We start from the raw sequence: 22,512 nt of genomic DNA, 5'->3' as shown, positions 1-22,512 counted from the left end.
AAAAAACACTCCTGACCATGCACTCAAAGACAATGTGCTACATACATTGTTAGGAAGAGCTCATTAGACACAAAGAGCAACTGCCTATTAGAGGCAGTAAATAAGACTGGGAATGTACCTTTTCACCTTTTGGCCCAGGTGGTCCCAGTGGGCCTGGTGGTCCAGCGTGACCCTATGACAAGAAAATACGATTATGACCCAACCTCATTTCAGAACAGCAAGCTCTGAGCTTAAGCTTCACAGTGTGACGTGTTTGTAAGACAGAAGAAGAGCAGAAAAAACATCCGACTGCATCCAATAGTGTCACTGGCCTTTACTTCAATAGCGTGCATACAGTCATAAAATAATTAACTTGAATGAAAATGTTTATTTTACTACTTGATAAGATGAATCCCCAGGTTAATGATATTATTCCGTCTTATATGCAGTAATAGTGTTGCATTTTACTGTTATATTTTTTATAGATCGTCGTCTCATATATTCTCTGACTGGAGTAGGTGCCACTCATAGGGATCGTTTTGTACGCAAGAATCATCGCAATGACCCGTGAAAAAACATCCCTTTTTATGTGAGTCTGTACAGAGCCTGAAGATGAAAACCTGGCTGTTTGAATATTCCCCTCGGGTCTCTCATTTTTCATAACACCCCACAATTAGATGCTTGTATTAAACAAAGGCTTACCTGGTAACCTGATATGCCCGGGTCTCCTTGTTGGCCCATTCTCCCTGGAGCACCCTAGGGAAATATATATATTTAGCCCATATATACAAACACACTAATGAAGTCTTTTAGTCCTACTGTAAAGAATTTACCACTGGTCCGATGGTTCCTCTTGCTCCCTTCTGCCCAAAAAATCCTAGCTCTCCCGGCACACCGGCTGGCCCAGTCTCACCCAGATGACCTTGTTGACCTTTGCTCCCCTGGAGAAAGGCCATCAATGAGCAGCTATTCACTGAGCATACAAATAGCCCTAAGTAGTTGTGCAGTTAGTTTGTCAAAATCAAACATCTAATGCTAAAACTCTACTTGACAAGCACCTTCAGTGTTGTGCTTATTGAGGTTACAGACCTTTCTGTTTGTTTACTACTACATCAGAGAACGTTTTAACTCCCAGTGCAAGAGAGTAAATTGACAGACATCCAAGATTGAAAGATGTATTTAGCTTCAAGCAAGTGAACTGACAAACCTTTTCTCCTGGCCTTCCTCTTTCCCCAATTTTGCCAGGTTTACCCTCCTGACCCTGATAACAGAAAATCAAACAGGGTTCTAGTGGACCAAAAGAGCTGTCTTTTTATTGGAACTGAATGAAATTTGGAGCTGGCTACCAAAACACTCACCCTCACGCCCACAAGCCCAGGAGGCCCAGGGGGTCCTTCCTTTCCTTTCAGGCCAAATTCACCCCTGTCTCCTGTGGTGCCCTCAGGACCAGCATCCCCCTTTTCACCCTGGGAAGAGTGGAACGAGTCAAATAAAAAGAAGAAAACCATGATCTAACAGTTGAGTGAGAATAAACTGGATTACTGTAACAATAATTACAAACATTCATAGCTTCATATATTTGAACAAAGTATCATTATTTATATCCAATAAAGTATTTTACAAGCCCAAAATAAATATGTTACAGTGTTTTATAAGCCATTAATGATACTGCCCACTGAGAGGCCTGCACAACAGCGGATGGAGATGCCTGCTGGTAGTGTAAGGAGTTAATATCTACCAGCCGGAGGAGTTTGATTCCGAGGAGAGCTTCAGGTTATATATAAAATCTTTAATGGTATTCAGCATTTCTGTACAGTAACAGACGTCTAAGCGCAGAAAAGGCAAGCGGTACAGCTAACTGTATCTAAAAGTCTTACTCCAGCACTCTGAGCTAGCTGCAGTTTCCAAGCTTGTAAATAGAGCTACAGCCGTTAAGCCAGGATGACACAAAAGCATGACTAATTTATTAGACCAAACAGGCACCGTACTGGAAATATTTCAGAGATAAAAAATAAATAAATAAATAAAAGTGTCATTTTGACTTGACATATTCTTTAAGGTGTTTGTGCTCCCAGAGTATCAAGTATCATAAGAAAGTAGGGCAAAGTTTGGCTGTAAATATGATGTTACATCATCAGAAATTATCATGAGGACAGATTTGTTTCACTGACAATTTCTTGGCCGTCTAACTTTTTACAGCCGAAATGTCGTCTTCTAAGAAAGTCTACCCGTCTTGCTGTCTGACAGTACTTTTTAGGAAAAGGCATAGTGGACCTTCTTCATGTAAAGTAACGAGAAATAAAACAGACTATCCCAAATGAGTATCTCATTAGAATGCAAGACTGAACTGAGGTGTCCCAAGAAACGCACTTAGACTTTAGAGAACACGGCATATTATTATTATGCCATTATTAACAGAGGAAAATGAGAACAACTTCAGTTTTTTTTCCAGCACTGTAGTCAGGCTGACAGTTCTGTCAGGTTTCATGGTCCTTTGTGGTTCAGTCACAGAGCAAAAATAAAATGCAACCTCCTTGTGACTAGGAAAAAGAGACTGAGAGAAATTGGTAAAGGTTTGCATTAATTGTTGTCTATAAATGTAGACACAGTTTCAATTTTGCAATCAATCTGAGGCAGCCTGGAACAATTACTGCAACTCAGTGCATGCATGTCATGTTGTTTGCATGACTTAACTGGTTCTATTCTGGTTCTATTTCTATATAAAATCAAGGATGCAGAGCATCTATGTCATTGTTTTGCACCAACTGTGTTGCACTCGCTGTATTCTTGGAGACATTTTTCAATTACTGTTTCAAATCTACGAGGTTCTGGCTGTGCTATGAATGTAATTAAGTTAACTGTGTGTAGTCACAGATCTGGTCCCTGCCTTCAAAGCAACCATTTCAAAGGCAACACGATCATAGTCACTATAATCTTAGCCGTGCCACGATCTTCAACCCCTGTTGATCCAGAGTGGCTGCATTAGTGCTAACTAGCACTGACATCATGAAGTTCTTTAAAAATAAAATTAGAACAATTCAAAAAATGTTCTTCATCTAAAACATCAACACATGTTTAAATCTCCAACCCCACTACCCCTTACCCTTAATTAACACTTTGTTATTAAGTCATCAGTCAACATTTATTAGCAGGGAATGAAGAGTGACCTTCATTACTCCTGATCTAGCCCTTTTACATTAGGTTCCAGGACATTTTAGAATCAATTTTAAGATTATTTAAATTACTTACAGAGTATGGTCTGACTCCCCAATATATTGCTCCTCGTTTATCACAGGACAACCATGTTCATATTCTAAGATGTAATTGTGAACTAATGCTGACTAATGGTGAAACAACAATCAAATGCTGTGATCCTTATTTTTAATCTAAATGCAGGCTGTTTAGTATTTCCGTTATCTGTTACAGGATTTTTATGTGTAAGTCATCGGCCCATGATCCATCACAATTCACAGGTTACTGCCTGTACAGCGTGACCAGAACCTTGAGAACGATTTTGGGTGAAGACACATTCAGCAATCATCGTCCGTAAGTTTGATTAGTTTCTGACTGGTAGTTTGTTACTTTAGCCAAATGAGCTAATAACACTTTAATACAGGAGAAGCATTTATTTGGCAAAGTCAGGGACATTTTGCCACCTTCTCAAATAGAATACTGGCTGGTAGCTCTGACGAGACAAGACTGCAAGACATTTCAGTGAAAACAAATATAATGGGGTTCATACCATGTCAAAGTATCGTAATTACATAGTTTGGTAAACATTGTTTCTAAAAGTTTAATCTTGTGATTTTCTGCTGATGGTTTACATAATATTTGTGCAATAAACCACTACAATGCACCGATTTTCACTCCCCTTTCATTCCTCAAACAACAGCAAAAGCTGCTAATCTCTTCTGGTAGCTGCACTGTGGCCAGAAACCTCTCAAAGTAGTTTACTCCGCTGAACAGAAGAAAAAGTCCTGTACAGCATGAAGCTGAAAAGAATCTCAGGTTGCTTCTTCTAATCCTCAGTGTTCTCAGCTCACATTTTAGCACGTTGACAGAGCAAAAAGCGCTTTGTGGGTCCATCAGCCGTACTTCCAACATTTTGGCTTTGCTGAATAGGCACACTTTTTATGCTTTTCCTCTTTTTTCTGTCACACTATCTGCCAGACAGCAGAGCTCCTAAAATAGCTTGCTATCTGTTTTCACTGAGCATCAACACAATGTACTCCAATTGTACAAAGGCCAATATCTCACAAACAATACTTGACTTGTTCTAATTACAGTAAGCTGCTACCGTAAACAGGAAAGTTTGCAAAGTTCACCGACAGCTTCAGGATAAAATTAATCAGCGTCGAAGTTAATAACAATTATTTAACTACTAGCTGAATAATTGATAAATGTTTTTATAATCACTCCGGGACTGTACAATTAAAAACAGTTAATACACATCTCTTTTTTTATATTTTTAAAGTATTTTAAAACTTGCCTTGGCACCATCAGGTCCACTTGGCCCAGCCTCCGCATCAATGCCTGGCTCACCCTGACAGACAAATCACAAAAACATTATAGTTGTATTTCTTCCTGATGACAAAGACGGTAATGAAATGGAAGCAAAAACAGATGTAATTGCACACTCAAACATTTAGCACTTTGTGTCGATTTTGGTGCAGACTAAATAAATCAAGTACATCATAATCATTAAGACATCACAGAAAGAAAACTTGGGAAACTCACTCTCTCGCCAATCAAGCCTTGTTCGCCGATGCTACCAGGTAGACCAATGTCACCCTGTCAAACAGTGAAGCGTGACCGTTAAGCTACCATCAATGTGTTAAATGTCTAACATGCAATCTTTGATATCAACAGGATAAATTTAATCAGTGCCACCTGTTATGAAGGGTACTACGATGTAAATCATGGGAGTAAAAACTGACTTTTTATAAAAGCTTAACTAACTAATAGCTTAACTTAATCTGCCAGCACAAAACTACTACCGGTACTTTTTGTGCTGAAAAGTAATGAAATTATTAACAATGGCAGCAAAGACAAAGACAGCAACCTGAGTGGATAAAAAGCATACAGGAACACAACAGTCACATATATACAAAAAGCAGTTCATACAGCTTTGGAATTAATGTTACTTTTTTAAAACTTGAACTTTGAGCAGTTACACTGTATTCACAGGTCGATACCTATCTTAGTAGATAAGTCCAAATCCAGTAGGTTATTCCTGTGCATCAATATTAAACCCACTGACGGGTCAAGGGAGTAACACCTATCCCATTACAGTGCAATATTGTAATGAAAAACCTTGAGTCTTGGATTTCATGTGGAGTTTAGTCTGACAGATACCTCTCAAATAAAAATTGTTGTAGACCTTCTGAACTCATATGATGTATGGAAAAACATTTGTCATAGAAGCACTACAGGGTCAAATAATCTCAGCTATATATATCCATAGCATCACAGAATGACCTGTAGCAGAAGTCTAAACAGACAGACACAGCCTTACCCATCATAGTTGGGTATGCCCTCAACTATGATGATGCCCTCTTAACTTCAGCATTGCACCTCGACTATATGACATATAATTTCACATGACATTTCCTTTCTAAAGTATCTACAGTGTTTTCTGGCTGTGTACAAAACTATTTTCAAGAAAAATGAGACCCTGTGGAAACTGGAGAACTATTTTTTGTTATACAAGTTTTATCTTTACTACAAGTTTGAGATCTGTTTTGCGTGTTTAAGAAATTGGCGTGTATAGAACAAACACACTAAACTTGATTTAGTGTGTTTGTTGATTTCACTAAACCATCTGATTGTGGAGATTTTCTCTCCAATATTGTTGGAATACAATATAAAGCAACTGTTGTTGTGAATTGGCACCGTATAACTAAAACTGAATTGATCTATTATATATAGTATCATTAAAATATTCAAAGAATGAATGGAAATCTATGCATGCAAGGAACAAGCCAGAATTGAAAGGCCTCCGAAATGAAAGGCCTCAGACTCTCAGGCGGCACAGCAATAAAAGCAGGCATGATTTTGTAGCGCAGAGCCCTGCATGGGCTCAGGAACACTTTTGAAACCCGCTGCCATTGAGCCCTGTTCATCTCTACATGTACAAATGCAAATTAAAACTATTAGGCAAAAGAATAACCATATAAACGAGATCCAGAAACACTGCTGCTGCCTCCTGGTCAAGCCCAGGAGGCAGCAGCGTGGGCACTATGCATGGAAAAAAGACAGGAAAATCCTGTGGCCTGATTTGAAATTCTTTTTGGAAATCCTGGAAACCGCATCCTCTGGTTTAAAGAGGAGCGGAATCGTCTGACATCCCTGATTGTATTGGGGTGCTTTAGCGCAAGTAATATGGACACATAGGTGCCATTACTGCTGATCGATACATACAGGCTTTAAAATAATAAAAATAAATAGTCTTGTACCATTGCTGTACTGTATTCTGATTTTCTTTACATTTTATGCTACCGATAATTTGGGGAAAATGAGTCTGAATGTATTCAGTACTATATATTTCTGTAAAGCATAAAGCAAATAAATCACAATTTCTCAATGATCCCAGAGTAGACCTAAAACAATGTGACCTTTCTGGAGACACAAATGACATGATTAAATCATCAAAGGCAGTTTTGATATTATAATTCAATAAAAAAAAGTGCAATTCTGACAACATATCATCCTCGTCACCTTCTCTCCAAGATCACCAGGCGGTCCTCTCTCTCCGGTCTTCCCTGGTAGCCCCTGTTAGGAACAGTCACAGCTTTATTATTCTATCCAAATGTAAAAGTCAGTTGGAGGCTTTACACAGACTGTGTGATCAACTTACACTCGGCCCAATCTCCCCAAGTGGCCCAGTCGTTCCTGGTGGCCCTGCTGGTCCCTGTGGCAATAAAACAGGAGCCTCAATAAAAAGGTTAAGAGCATTTTCTAATCTTGGACAAACCTCTGAAAGTGACATTAAAAGAGTAAAAAGAACAGGTGAAAAGAAACAAGTAATAGGCAGAAAGTTTGGATTTGTGAATATAAGTTAATCTGCAGCCATCACAACACAGAGCCAAAACTCCTAAAAGATGTAAAAACTGGGCTGCTGTCATAGAGACACAGTGAGGCTACAATAAGGCTGCCAGGGAAGGAGGAAGGAGATGGTGTAAATCAACTTGTCTCCAACTCACTACTTTTCTGCTTGTGTTTGTGAGATTTGGGAAGCATGAGAGAAAGAGGATTAGGCTGTCTAAGGCTTTTTCAAACAGGATAGAAGTTCCTAAGTAGGGTCAAAAATGAAGAAAATCAGTCTAAATATGCAGGGGCACGTAGGGTGCATAGTAGCTGCTACAGAGCTCTGAGTTATAGTAGACAATGAGATACTGATTTATGACGTATCTTCTAAGAAATTCTGCAACAGCTAGATTTTGTCTAACTAAACCACATGGAGTGAACACCAGAGAAAAAATGTGACCAACAAAAGCAGCTATTGTTAAAGCTTCAAAAAAGTACTAAAACTCACTGGCTCTCCTGCAAGTCCTTTGGCTCCTGGAGGTCCAGAGTGGCCTTGGATACCCTGAAAATAATAGCCATTTGTTACACCCACACTCCAGGTACTCATAAATATTTTGAAATGCTATAACCCCCACGAGATAAACATAAACAACGCACACCTATGTCTTATCCACTACTATTGCTTACAACAAATTCAACACTGACCTAAAAGAAAGCTTTGTTAGCCCCAATAACTTACTTGAAATCCTTTAGGCCCAGATTCACCTGGCTCACCAAGTCTTCCCTGCAGACAATGACACACACAGAAAAATAGGTTTTGAAATGTGAGTAGCCAGTTAGATATAATTGTGTTGTTTCCATGTGTTAAAATTAGGATAGGGCTTGGTTCACTTTCTCTCTATCCTCGATTAGGTTTAACGTTACAGCTACGTTTTGCATTGAAATCTCTGATAGCCACTAGAACCACAACCATTTCCTGACAAACAGGAAATTATCTTGGTAAAGTTTCTATCCATCAAAGTCAAGTTTGGTAAATGGAATCTGGACCCAAATTTGTGTGAGTGCATTTTGCTTTCATTATTTTCTTATGCCTAATAACTGCTGATGTATTTGCCAAATAACCAGGAGGTGCCAAGAGTAAGAACTGCCAAGCGTTCATGTCAAATAATTGAAGTGACAGTCATTTTGAAATGTATCAATAAGTTTAAAAAAAATTAACCTAATTCAGACCTGATTGTGTTCAAACCCAGAACAAAAATGATCTAATGGAGCTTTAAGACTGTTACAGCCAACTGATATTAAACAGAACCTGAGATCATATCTCACCAACTGTTGTATATATTCACACCAAACTTGGCCCCTTTCTCATTTTCCAAACCGCACATCCTCAATTCCTTTTCCTCTTATCTTAGTCTCTACCACCAGAGTGGGGGTGCCTCAGTAAGAAAAAAATGCATTTCTCCCATCACAGTGCCAATGCTTTTAACACGATAAGATCAAATTGTGATTTTGCACCGCTGAACTGCTGGACCTGCCTGTTGCTGCATGTACTAAAATAAATTGCTGCAAGTGTAAACGATCTTTGCTGTCAGTTACTTTAGATTTATATTTGAAGAAATGTGTTTACCTTTAATTGACCATTTTTACATTACTGTATTTTTACTTTTATCCCTCCAGTTTTGTGCACACCCACCCTCTTACTTTAGCGTTTCTGGTCAAAATTGACTAGTCAGTTTTAGCAGCTCTTAAATTAGCATAACAGACATTTTTCACCACCAAATTCAGTTCAATGAGTCGTTCAGTGGGCCATTCAGGGGGTCAGGGGCCAGGGTCATCACTTTTATATTTTCAAGTGCATAGTGTGGAGGATGCCATAAGGCCTTGAGGCAATCAGATGTAAAACACAATATTTCTGAGTGTTTTAAGTTGTAAATTGAGGCGATTTGACCCGAAAATGACAGGAAGGTTATTTATGTAACTTTTGCAACGCTCACTGCTCAACTAATAATGGTTAATACATTACAAAAGTGTAATAAAATGAATTATTTGTTCATTTAAGAATCTGCAGAACACTGTGAACCAGCTGAGGACATTACAGCTGGAGTAATGCTTCCATCACAGTGGAACCAAACCTGATGATCATCATATACATGCAACATTAAATACTGAACTTCTACAGTATCAACAGTGCCCGTTTATCTGAAATGCTATTTCTGAGAAAGCTGGAAGGCTAAATGATCAAATGCAACCAGGATTTGTGCTAATGCAAAAAATTACTGTTAGAAGAAATTTCGTCACCATGTCTCCAGGGAGGCCCAATTTTCCTCGTGGACCATCAGGGCCCTGCAAAGAAAAGAAAAAAACCATCGGTTAACTGAGCTTTTTCAAATCCCCCAGAGTTTAAGTGTTTCTCACTGACAAGCACTACCAGCACCATCAATATTTTAATGCTCTTTGATTTAAGACTCAGTTGTTAAATTTGTTTTTAACAAGAGTGCCCTCTAAAGATTCTTCAGATGCTAAAAACAGTTAATAACCACAGTCTTCAGAACAAAGTCTCTTGTAAAGATTCTCATGATTTGTCGTTTTCTCTGCAGAAATTTGAGCCATTTGTTTTTCATGGAGCATATTTGATGTGCGTAATCAGGAAACCTAATGACAAACATTCCTCAAAGGCAGCTGCAGAATAATATGACCAGCAATGAATCCCTGCGCGTTAACTGAACATCACACTCTGCGTATCTTGTAACTAGCATCACCTTTGATTTTTTTGACCATGTGCTCACCTTTATTCCTGTAGATCCTTTCTCCCCCACTGGGCCATCTGGACCTCTTGGACCCTATGCAAAGAAATAAAAGCTGAGGAATAGTTTGAGAAACACTGGCCTTTAACAGACCTAAAGGGGATGTTGTTTAACAAATAAAGTTAATGATTTTGGGCAATTAATCTCCATTTTTGTCATTCCCATTTAGCAGAGCCTGGGAGGCAGTGCTTCTGGTTTGATTGCATACTATGGTTTAGCCCACACTGGAGAGACATCATCAAAGATTGTGGCTATTTAGCAAATAGTTTGCATCTGGATATTAGCTCCACACAGTGCCCACACTGTGAACACTTTGTCCTCATTTTTCCAAGACTACGCACAGCAGTGCTGCCTTCACACTAAAGTAATTTTGAAGAAGCCTTGGGAAAGGCTAAAAATCCTTTAGCTGATTCATACTTGCTTTTAAAATGAACAAAACTGTTTAGTCAATACTTAAGAACTGATTCTGTGTGATTCTAGTTCTTTTTCCTTTTCTAAGTATCCTAAATAATGCAAACAGACAGAGTAGAATATATACAGAGCGCTAATTTAATGCTATTTCCATTAAGCTGTCAGAATAAAATTATGCTTTCTGTTGTTCAGAAACTCAGCAGTGTTAGGAGTGAGAAACCTTTTGAGGTAGTAACTGTGTTCAGCTTGTGTTCAAAACTTGTGTTAAACAGGTTGTAAAATATACATTTAATTTAATAAGAAACTGAAATTGAGATTAATAGATTCACTCAAAAAGTCTGTTTCCTTAAATATAATGTTTTGTCTGATAATGAGAAATATTTACACGTCAGTAGGATCATTTTAACTGTTTCCTGTTTAAATAATTTTTTAAATCACGTCTCACTTTCTTGATGCATAATAGGAGAGTAAGTGATCATAATTCAAGATACTCTGACTTGTTTCCAACAAATCTTTAAACAGATTCATACAATTTCATTAGATTTCTAATCTAACTTCACCTACAATCATTTTTTTTTCACTTATTTAGCACAAAAGACAAGGTTGACTATGTTATTTATTCAGACTGAACATCTAAAGTGCAAACATTTAGCATCCATCCATCCTTCCACTGATAATCATTTTTCACATCCTTTTAACTGGGACAGGAACATTAGTTTGAAGTTCACTCGCACTCAGTCTTTCTTTATTTCTTAAAAAAAAGAAAAAAGAAATGAATGGTGCAGTCAAATCACTAGAAAGAAAATTATTTTAATGAATAACCTGCAAATACCTAAAATGCCTAATGTGATGACTGAAAATTTAGTTCTATTTATAGTAATTAGGCAGGATAAAAGCATTGAGCTCTGTGACCCTGTAGAAGTACAACATAACAAGGGCAAACAAAAACATATAAAAGTCCTGTTTATTACAGTCATGTAAAAAAGGAAGTTTTCACTGCACTCTTTCAGAGCCCTATGAAACACTAAGTACACCTTTACTGCTTCCATAGGAATTAAGAAGGAAAGTATCCACCAGGTGCTGCAAATTACCCTTCACTAAATGATCAGCAAGTGACCACATGTTGACATAATGCCACAATATTCCCAGGAGTGGACATTTCAGCAAACTCATATCTGATTCAGACTGTCTAATTCTTATAGAAATTGCAAAAAAAACCCAAAAAAACCCTACATGTCAAACTGAACAGGCCTCAGTCAGCACAACAAAAGTTAAAGTTCACGACAGTACCAATACATAAAGACAGAATTTTGGCTTATTTGGAAGAGCTGCCAAGAGAAAGCCTCTTCTCTGTAAAAAGAACATGGCAGCACAGCTTAGGTCTACAAAGTTGCATCTGAACAATCCACAAGACCTTTGGAACAATATACTTTGGTCAGACAAGACCTTGTGGGAGATGTTTGGTCGTAATGCCAGCGTCACTTCTGGTGAAAGTCAAATACAACGTGTCAACATCTCATACGAATTATCGAGAATGGTGGTGGAAGGATGATGGCTTGGACTTATTTTATAGTCACAGGACGAGGAAACTTTTCAGACCATAAACGCTTCCGTAACAAAAGTCCCTCAAAAACTGACAGTCTGATAAAATAATATAGAAAAAGACTACTTCAGTTTACTGATGCTAAAAGCTTTTCTACAAGCTACTGAATCATGATATATGATATGATATATATGCAGGTTTTCACAGGATGCTGCAGGCTTGTGAAAACTTTAATGTTTGTATGTGTGTAGGTACTTATAAAAATTATTTCTATAACAGACACAAATGTATAGCAGTCACATATGGATATATTTTGCATGTGAGATGAATCATTAGGGACAAATTAAGTCTTTCCACCAAGTGGGTGAGTACCTGGAAAAAACAAAACAAAAATACTGGCAGTGACCCGTGGTAGCCCTCAGCCTCCTATGTATGCACCTGAGGTATCGGTTTCAAAGTTAGCCAAGTTATTCGCATATACAGGATTTTCAGAAAATTTGACCCCTTGACCTCAACCAAGAGGTCAAGGTCACAGATTCAAACTATGATACACCTATGGTATCCATTTAAAACTCCTACACCGCTTCATTCACGAGTTATCATAGTCAAAGGTTTTTCAGCAAGCTTGACCTCTGACCCTTGATCTTGAGGTTGAGGTCACTGAGATTCAAACTCAACTGAGATTTTTAGTAGCTACGCCTTTGGTATCAAATTCAAAATCTTACATTACCTTATTCTCAAGTTACTGCATTCACAAACTTGGGTGTCCACATCACGCGCCCACCATGCCCACCTGGGTGACAACTATACCCCATTAGCCTTTAACGGCTGAGGGGTAAAAATGTGGCTAAAATGACATATTAGATCAATTATTTATTTTGTCCAAAATTTTGCACTCTTCCATTAAAGTCTATAACTCCTTAATTATATTATGCAAAGCTGGAAAACAATGAAGCACCAGTGACAGATTTAAACCTGCAGATGCAGCAAGATTCTGAGATAAGCTGCTACATCTTCTATATAGAAAGATATACAGATGGAGGCTCACTGAGGTTATCTTCTAAAATGATCTGTGGTTTTGCATTATAGAAAAGTACTTTAAGAGACGTCATTATGTCTGGATCTTTTGGAGACAATTAGAGCTGAGGTAATGTTACACAGTTCATCTTCTCATTATTGTGGAAAAAAAAGAAAAAACAACTATTGTTACTGCAACTGGGGATGTAAAATTACAATTACAATAAATCAGGGCTTTAAGCAGTCACAGTAATGGCAGAGGCTGAGTAAGACTGTAGAAGTGTAAGCTAGCATTTCAACAGAAATAGTGACACTAGTGTTTAGCAGCCATGGTGCCTTTTAGCAGGTTACTGGACATGGATCATGATGCTAATTTCATTTGCTGGGTGCAAACATAATTATGGTGTATTATTTATTAACAGACAGTAATTAAGAGTCACATAATGGAGATATCATCGTTTACTATAGCTTCCATTTGCTTACCCTCCTGCCTTTGGGTCCTCTGATACCAACAGATCCCCGGGAACCTGGAGGCCCCTGCATGTGTATGAAAAAATATTCTTTGAGTTTGAAAATGGAGACTTAGATGCAACTACCTCACTTTTTTTGATATGTTGTCAACCATCAAAGGCTGCTAAAAAAACACAACACCATATAATCATATTGAACTATTACTGTGTGACTTTTTTTCTGCTCCCTTTCTATCACATTGATGTCAAGCTAAACCGAAAAGCACATTCTCACACTTAACCACACACATCTCTTCTAATCTCTGTATCAACTCTGTGTTGTCTTGTTTTGTAGTTTGTCCCAAAGTGTCCATCAGCATTTTGTCTTTTTGAAAATCAATCTATAAAAAAAAATAACGCAAAAAAAAGAATAAGAGGCAGAAACTTTAGCTGCCCTTTGGGGTTGTGTCGGGAAGGGCATCCGGTGTAAAACTGCCAAATCAAACATGTGGAAATACCTTCTGTGGCAACCCTTTGTGACATGGCAGCAGCCGAAAGTAGCCACTACAGGAGGCAGAGTCTTCAGCTATTGGGCCTCTTTCCTGTGGAACCAGCTCCGAGTTTGGAATCTACATTTAAAATGCTGCTTAAGAACTTTATTTTCAATAAAGCTTAGAATTAGTGCTAGATCAGGTCACTCTAAACCATCTTGTGAAGATGCTATCAGATCAGGCTGTTGGGGGACTTTCCATAATGCACTGAGCATTTCTTTCTCCACTCCCCTCTTTTTACTCTTGATGCATTTGCATGCCACTGCTGCATGAAACTAGCTTTTGTCTGCTCTCTCCTGTAATTTGTGTTTAGGCCTAAACTCTCTATTTTGATCTTCACTTTCTCCTTACCCCCCAAACGGTTGCAGTACAGTACTGTACCTCCCTGAGCCTGGTTCTACCAGAGATGTCTTCCTGTTGTACGGGAGTTTTTCCTTCCCACTGTTGCCAGGCGCTTATTCGTATAAGATCGTCTGATCGTTGGAGTTCTCTCTCTCTAATATTGTAAGGTTTGTTTTTTCATCTTCTAGGAAATCTCAGTTTATAAATAAAACTAAATTGAAAGTATCTCTACAGAAGCAAGAGAAATGCAACATAGCACCAGTGTAGTTGGGTGCGGTGAGAAGTGCAATCTGAGACTGCATACAGGCACCGTTTTCATGGATTAGATAAGGTCTGTTAGTGTAGATGGCACAATAGGTTAGTATAGCCACACCATACACATGCACACACACCAAGACAGTTTACCTTCTCTACAGCTATGATACAGATAGTAATAATGGTAAACTTACTGGAATCCCTTGCAGTCCAGGTGGCCCCATCTCACCAGGTATTCCAGGGTGACCCTGATGAAACAACGTTACTTGAACGATATCTATACAATCTTTCAAAGAAAGCATAAATAAGTCCTCAGATGTGACATGATAAATCAAATCTGTTATCACACCCCAACCCTTTACAACAGAATGCCCCCTGGTATGAGAGATGGGGTCCAGACTTACTCCTTACCATCGGCCCCTGTTCACCTGGTGGCCCGGGGACGCCTGTGTTCCCTCGATCACCCTGAAGTACCAAAAGCCACGATTAGGGAAACGGAAGTAGGATTGCAACCGATCCAACAGTCAAATATATGTCAAAACATTTAATTATACCCAGTAACAACATAATAAAGTAATGCTCTCAAATTGTTGCTTTTGTTTTATCAGAAATGTACAATTACATTATATGGAGAAAGTTAGCAAATATGCAAATTTTAATGTCTCCATGTGGGCAACGGTCATTGCAGGTGGGATCACTTTTTTAGGTTGTACATCCAGTTCTTATGAGTGCAATATTTCTGGAACATCTTTAAAACTATCATTCAGTTGAGCAGATTAAATTTTGGTCAAGCTTACTGTGATCTAGAATTTCATTACTATTTATTCCAAGTTCAGTTGGACTCAGTGAGAACTGATTAGATGTGGCTAGTCAAAGGTCAATGTATGATTGGATCATTTCCATCAAAAAATAAATTGATAACAATTAAATTGTATATGTTTATCTCAGTTGAATTCATCTACTTTTGGGACTTGTGTTAATATCTGATGATGAATTAGGTCATATTTATACAGAAACATGAAAAATATTACAAATCTTACTCAAACTATAACTGGTGATCGGCTGGTGCACGCGTACAACCACAAGACAGCAATTTTACTTGCATGAGAACTTATTTGAAAAACTGTGTTCAATATATTTTTGTGCATTTGCTGGCCCACTCCATACAGCACTACAGAAAAGATTTCAAAAGGTCAAAACGAGACTACAAATTGTGACAGTAGCAAAGAATGACACATTTAGACCGCGCTAACCTTTTCTCCCGCGATACCCATCTCTCCGACAGGCCCAATAAAACCAGGCAGTCCCTGAGGGAGAGAAAAAATGCTGTCTTAACTGTGTCTTATTTCTCTTAGTCTTATGAACTTGTAATTCTCATAATAGGCTGCACAGCTCTGGGGCACTGACAGAACAGACACACACTGTGAGCATCAAACAGAAACGAGCAAAAAAGAGGGAGAAAAGCCTTTACCCTCTCGCCAAGCTTTCCGACCTCGCCAGTTATCCCGGTCTCACCCTACAGCAAAGCAGCCAATTAGCATATCACAAACTTATTCATGCCTTTCGTTTTTAGTGCAATTCAGTTGAAATGTGCTTAGAGGCCAGTTCCCCTGTGGTAGCAGGGAATTAACATCTAATTTATACATATTCAGATGATACATTATCATAAAAGAAAACCAGGGAGAGAGTGTTCAGTTACGGTGACAACGGTTCGTCTGTGAACGTATGACAATTAAGTCTGACCTTGAGTCCATCTGTGCCCGTCAGTCCAGGGAATCCCTGCCTCCCCGGCCTGCCCTGAACAGAAAGCAGAAATGACAGAGAGAAGTGTACTGAAGCTCCACACAACAAACAATAAACTCTGTATCTCCAGTAAAAAGGTGTTGCTTCCCTCAAGAGGCTGCGACACAAAACAAACCAACATTTGATGCCAAAACAAAGGCACCCCTTTAAGACAGCTAATGATTCAAAAAATAAAGAGGTATTTCTAGCATCAAAGGCTTATTATTACTCACAAAACTCTTTGGGTCATTTGTGTTTGTATTTTCATATTCACTTGTGGGTTTTACTTTTGGGAGATGGCAGACTGAAGTCTACCACTGCAAAAATAGATTGTTTTATTGGAAAAGGCTTCTCTATTGTTTAGCCTGGGATGACTCCAAACAAACACATTTTTGGACAGAGACGGTCACTGTGGACTTTTTTATACTGTGGAGCAGTTCAAAGTCATCCTATTCGTCTTTTATAAAGTCACATTTGGCTTGAATAGCATCTTTATCAACAATGGTCACAATTCAGATATAAAAAATCTACATCTGTTGAAGTCAATTGATAAACAAACAATAACGGGAACTTGTTTGACTCCACTCTTAAATAGATTTAATAAATTATCTAATTATCTTTATAATTATCTTTCTTGTGCATTTATCTTAAAAAATAACTCAATCATTAGATACTTTTTAAAGAATTTCTTTTGTTTACAACACTCTTGTTTGCTTTCACGTTCTTTTTATGATAGACAGGAGGCAGCAATTTGCTGACCAATCTGGTAATATGAGTACAGAGTGTCCAATAGGAAGTCTTTGAAAACATCTGGAAAACAATAGGAGATCAGTCAGCCAAAGGACTTACTATCCATAATTGGTCAAAGTTACTCCTCCAATGCTAATTTAGGCAGAGACACATGAGTGTAGTAAGTGCTGAGGTTTTAAATGACAACTTTGTTATTGTTGTGTCTGGTCTTAGGTTGTACTCACCTCGGGTCCAGCGGGTCCAGCTGGCCCAACTGGCCCCTCATCACCCTGACCAAAGAAAACAAATAAAAAAAAGTCAACATTACATAAAGAAACATTTATTTCAGCTTAAATGAACTTTTAAATGTAACCACACCTGAAGTCCTGAAGTTCCACTTGGACCTGGCAAACCTCTTGCTCCTTGTTTTCCCTATTAATGAGACATTGAGGTTCAGGGTTCAGTTAATTTCTGTGGTTCTAATTGAGCTGATGTGGTTCTACTAACCTTGGGACCTTCAGGGCCATTTTGTCCTGGTGGGCCAATGTCACCTGGAAAGCCCTGCAGAAATAACAAGAAATGAACCCCAGTTATATCACCATATGGTAGAATGGTTTATGCTACTCTAAACTGTTAAAATGATAAACAGCACTGAGCAAAAGTCTTGAGCAACTCCTCATTTCTTCAGATTTTGTTTCCAGGAAGCATTGTGCAATTCCTGAGTTGTCATGAGAAAGCTAAAACTCGGGAGGTAGAGCAGGTCATCTACTAATTGGAAGGTTAGTGATTTGACCCCTGGTTGCTCTTGTCTGCAGGCTAAAATATCCTCGGGCAAGATCCTGAACCCCAAGTTTCTCTCCAAGTGTGAATGTTAGATTGAAAGCACTTATACATAGAAAGAAAAAGCTTATATCAATGTGTGTGAATGAAGCATATTGTGTAAAGCACTTTGAGTGCTTGTGTGGAAAAACACTCCACAAGAACCAGTCCATTTATCAATAGTTAGCCAGGCTTTCTGAAGACTTTTTAGAGTTTTCTGTGGACATTGGCTACTTTTTTGCTCATTTTCAGTCCAATTCTTATACCTGACCATTTTCAGAGGAATGTTTTTATTTGTTAAGTGACTTAACACTGACCTATGAAACACCTAACTCAAGAGATGAACCATTGTTGTGTTTAGCAACTTAGCAAGAATCAATTCTAAATTTTATCTTCAGGCACTTTGTTGCCAGCAGTCTGTTGCAAAAATACATAATTCACACCCGTTTCTGTAGTTGAATCTACAAGAAAAAGCCAAAAAGTTGATTCCCAAAGAGCTACTAGATGAAAACTTGAGAATGGAACAAAAGGCAGCCAACATTCAAAGAAGAGCTTTGAATGTCCTTCAAGAAGCCTGAAGAACTATCCCCGAAGGCTACTTAAAGGATTTAGAAGAAAGCTTGCCCAAGAGAGTTCAGGCTGTGTTAAAGAGTAGGTGGTCATACAAAACATTGACTTTCAACACCATTTTTGAGTGTATTTCTATGTTTGCAGGTTTCGGTAAATCACTGCACCCCTTTTCCTAGCAAATATAAAGAAATGAGGTTTGGCTCAGGACCATTTCAAATTCCTGTATTTAGATAAAATGTTTGTATGTGACTATAATCTATATGTATCTATAATTCCTACCTCTAGGCCAGGAGGACCAGGTAAACCAACAGGACCCTTCTCACCAGGTTTGCCCTTAAAAATGTCACACAATTATCACCAAGATTAGAATTAAAAATGTAAAAACAACAACAACAAAGCTAAAATTTACACATTTACTAGATTGTGGAACCAACATAATGTGGCATTTTAATGAAACAATCCAATACATCTTCATTTTTTTCAGTTATAATAAACCTGCCCTTTAGCACCTGTAAACATGTTATGCAATTCAAGGTTACGTCAATGCAGAATAAAGGAAATTTAATTTTCATTGCACCAGACAACAAATCCCTCAAACAAGGGAAAATCAGATAAGATCCTGATATGAAGAATGAGTTTAGCTCCTTGGAATGGCTGTTATCATTGCTGAAAGATGCATAAATCACATAGCAGATCAAGCAAGCATGAGGCTTAGTTTTCTATGCAAGAACCTCAAATCAGATCAGAGAGCACTGAAAACATTAAGGAAACTTTTAGATTGCATAAGTGCCAAAGCTCGGAGAGCGTTCACACTGGGAATTTGCCTGTGCCCTACTCTTTGAAGAGTTGAGCTATATGTGCTTGATTAGACCAAAATTCTCACACACACATAAGGGCATAAAGTTTGCTTTTGTATACGTTTGAAGATTTCTGCTCATCTTTCTTCAAGAAGACCAGCCTTTTTTTCTTGAGAGCATCTTAAGACTCACTGGATCCTTTGAGTGCACCACTATGCTTTCAGAACAAAATTCTCATCCGGAGTTTAAAAAGGAGAAACTGCCTTCACATCATAATTTAATTGCAAAGCAGGCAAAGCAAATGTTTTCTTGCTTGAGAAAAGAAATATCTGTTATTTCTAAATAAGGTTATAATGTTCAGTCTAGAGATCACTGCAACATCACTAATTAAATAATTTTAATCAAATAAATTCCAATTCACTGCACTGGCTCTGGGGGAGCCATTACTGCAATCCAGTTAGATGTTAACTAAATGAGGTTTCAACTATACTGAATGGAGTTTTCCTGCATGAAACTATCCACAATGGATAATTGTAAATCAGTAAGCATGTGGAAGGTAAAATACCTGTTGTCCAGGTTTTCCACAAGGACCGGGCAACCCACGTGAGCCACGGCTGCCCTGTAACATAAATGCCAGTTAACAAGACAAAAAGGGGCATCAAATGCATCAAAACAAAAAGTACTGTGCAAAGCCTATTTGATACATTGGAGGCATTTGTGAAAGACTGTTTACCTTTTAGTGCCTAAACCTGGTACACGGCTATAGTAAATGGTTTGTACTTCCCTTTAAGAGAGCAGTACAAGAGACTTTACAACAAGTCCCATTAATCCATGCACACACAGATGGTTGCAAAGATGACACACTCTGTGCTGGTCTAATTGGTAGCAATCTAGAGTGAATCATCTTGCTGAGGGGAATCTGACACGGACCCAAACAGATGCATTTACGAGAAGCCAGCCATTAAATCCATAATCTTAATGGATGATCTGCACCATCACCTGAGCACATACAAAAATACACCTACCTTGTCCCCTTGGAATCCACATTCTCCCGGCTCTCCTGGCAGGCCAACATCCCCCTGGAAACAGAAATAAACATAGAAAATAGTGTGAATGCTAATAAGAGAAAAATTCTATCAACAAGGAGCTATGATTAGCACATGCTTTATAGCTTTGCCTTAAATGTTAGCTTTCTCAGGAGAGAGATACAATTTTGTGATTTGTCACATTAACCATTCTTTTGTAGAGAAAGGTAGTAGTTTGAGAAAGACATATGCAGATCACCTTATCACCTTTCAGTCCTTGTTCCCCTGTATTTCCAGGTACTCCCTTAGAAGCAAAGAAAAAAAGCGCTGTCATGTTTCCCTGTTCACAAGGGTGTATTAAAGATGGACACAGCCAGACCTGAAAGATAAGTCATGATCTCTGTGCTCTGAAGCCTCAACAACAGTCACCAAGTGATTTTTTGGTGCTAAACGTTACTGCATTTGCTAAGAGTGCAAAATGCTAAGTAAGTAAAAGCAAGCAAACGTAGTTAGCAAGCTGTATTCATAAACGGCACAAGTGCAACAAACAGACACATACACAGCTACACAGGGAAAACTGTTTTGGTTTGAGGCTGTATGCTTTCCAATGCAGTTTAGTTTGCCTTTCTAATATGGTAGTGTATCGGGATTGACCACCAGTTCCTTTAATGGTCACTCGAGGCTTCCCCCAACACTAAGTCTGCTATTTTATTAGTCTGTATTAATGGGCGTCTGTGTCTTGAACTGGTAGAGCTTATGCATGCAACTTGCTAACCTAGATTGCTAGTGTCAGCTAACTTAAAACAACCTGATACCCTTGACTAAACAGGGTTGTTTCTGCCTCCACAAAGATAAAACAGTAATGACCAAAACACTAACACTGAGGATTCAAAATACAATCCAAAACCAACTGGCGTTATGGTGGCTCAGTCCATCATTTACATACATCTTTACATGACTCCCTTTTGGCTGTTAGTAGAAATGGAGATTTTTGGCACTTCCACTTGGCATCATTTTCAGCCCAGTGATTGCCGCTTGAGGAACATCTATTCTGTAGCATAATTAATCCCAAGACTAACCATGTCTGACCAATGCAAGCTTAGCCTCTATTGGAGGAAGTTTTGAAGGCCAATCACTAAAATACCAAAATGCATAAAACTTACAGTTAAAAATCCTCAAAAACAGACAGAGGCAAAACAGTGAAACTGGAACATTTACCTTGAGTCCTGGTGGTCCAGGTAATCCCATAATGCCAACAGGGCCCATGTCTCCCTGCAAACAATCACACCAACAGCCTTAAAACAATGTCCTTTGGAGGAATTTTGTTCAATAGCAAAACAAGTGTTGTTTTAAATTCATAGCAGATGCTCATAAAGAAAGAAAATAAATAATACTCCACAAAAAAGTTGTTTCGAACTAATTTTAGAAGGAAGAAAAATGAAAAAGCAGAGAGCAACAGACAACGAATCAAAGTGCATAAACCACAAATATAACTTTATGAAATCAGTTACAAGGACTGCGCAACACTCACAATAAGACCAGGGACTCCACATGGGCCAGGAGCTCCCAGCTCACCCTAGGAGGAATGGGAAAGAAGAAGAGAAAGAAGAGATACATGTGCACACTCAGGAGCATAGAGCTGTCAGTACGAGATGCGATTGAATGCGGCATGTTTCTATATTTGTTTTGTTGATTAGTATTTTCCTTATCCTGAGAAAATGTTTTCCTCTACTCTATCTCAGTTTAGCACTGAGTAAGCGACTTGGCACTTAACACACAGAGCAGATTGTTGCCCAAATGATCTACCCCACAGCCACATGCTATGCCTACATCCTCTCCAAGCCACGCATCCAATACAGAGATGGATGACACACAGCCCAGTGTGGCCTTCCTGTCGCTTCCTTTCTTTCTCTATGAATGAAAGGAGGTGGATTTAGCCAAATGGAACATCCCCTCTTCTCTCTGGAGAGAGAGGAAATGAAGCCAGGGGGATGCTCTCAGAGGTCAGCCAATCACAATCTAACACTGACCCAGTCAATCACAAGTGGTGAGTGTCAAGCTAAAGAAAGATGAGTGGCGAATGAAACTGCTGATGGTGCCCTCATATCAGTATGGATAATGATGAGTGAGGGAGAATGCCAAGATCTGACTCGTGGTTAGTCCTGAGTAAGTATAAAATGTTCCTGCTTTAAGTTTTGACTGTGTTAAAAACTTTTTCAGAATTATCCCTCTAGGTTACTTGATGTAGACTAAATAAATTTAAGTGCTACATTAAAATTTGTATGAAGTGCACCTGTTTGTTGCACTACAGCATTTTGTATGTAATCTTCTAAATGACACTGCAGTGTGATCGTTATGTGAAATCAGATTAAATCTGTGTCAGGTGTAACATTGTGGACTTCAGGGACAAATG

General features: G+C 38.5%; 1 protein-coding gene across 2 annotated transcripts in view; it reads right to left on the bottom strand.

Moving 5' to 3' along the window:
* The window catches only part of col27a1b (collagen, type XXVII, alpha 1b), a 66,775-nt gene that overhangs the window by 10,619 nt on the left and 33,644 nt on the right, over positions 1–22,512 (bottom strand). For both annotated transcript variants that reach the window (XM_080893618.1, XM_080893619.1), the window contains 28 exons: positions 21,631–21,675; positions 21,318–21,371; positions 20,359–20,403; positions 20,100–20,153; positions 19,640–19,693; positions 18,557–18,610; positions 17,396–17,449; positions 17,267–17,320; positions 17,134–17,178; positions 16,121–16,174; positions 15,849–15,893; positions 15,631–15,684; positions 14,789–14,842; positions 14,572–14,625; positions 13,264–13,317; positions 9,792–9,845; positions 9,304–9,348; positions 7,745–7,789; positions 7,514–7,567; positions 6,836–6,889; positions 6,697–6,750; positions 4,717–4,770; positions 4,469–4,522; positions 1,338–1,445; positions 1,187–1,240; positions 813–920; positions 682–735; positions 119–172 (listed from right to left, as the gene is read on the bottom strand). In XM_080893618.1, coding sequence (XP_080749744.1) covers positions 119–172; positions 682–735; positions 813–920; positions 1,187–1,240; positions 1,338–1,445; positions 4,469–4,522; positions 4,717–4,770; positions 6,697–6,750; positions 6,836–6,889; positions 7,514–7,567; positions 7,745–7,789; positions 9,304–9,348; positions 9,792–9,845; positions 13,264–13,317; positions 14,572–14,625; positions 14,789–14,842; positions 15,631–15,684; positions 15,849–15,893; positions 16,121–16,174; positions 17,134–17,178; positions 17,267–17,320; positions 17,396–17,449; positions 18,557–18,610; positions 19,640–19,693; positions 20,100–20,153; positions 20,359–20,403; positions 21,318–21,371; positions 21,631–21,675 — 1,566 coding nt within the window. The remainder of the gene's footprint in view (positions 1–118; positions 173–681; positions 736–812; positions 921–1,186; positions 1,241–1,337; positions 1,446–4,468; positions 4,523–4,716; positions 4,771–6,696; positions 6,751–6,835; positions 6,890–7,513; positions 7,568–7,744; positions 7,790–9,303; positions 9,349–9,791; positions 9,846–13,263; positions 13,318–14,571; positions 14,626–14,788; positions 14,843–15,630; positions 15,685–15,848; positions 15,894–16,120; positions 16,175–17,133; positions 17,179–17,266; positions 17,321–17,395; positions 17,450–18,556; positions 18,611–19,639; positions 19,694–20,099; positions 20,154–20,358; positions 20,404–21,317; positions 21,372–21,630; positions 21,676–22,512) is intronic.

Source organism: Rhamphochromis sp. 'chilingali' (assembly GCF_963969265.1).
Source record: "Rhamphochromis sp. 'chilingali' genome assembly, chromosome: 10".
In the NCBI taxonomy this organism is placed as follows: Eukaryota; Metazoa; Chordata; class Actinopteri; order Cichliformes; family Cichlidae; genus Rhamphochromis; species Rhamphochromis sp. 'chilingali'.
Note: the sequence above shows the minus strand (reverse complement) of the source record. Positions and strands in the feature narration are given on the sequence as shown.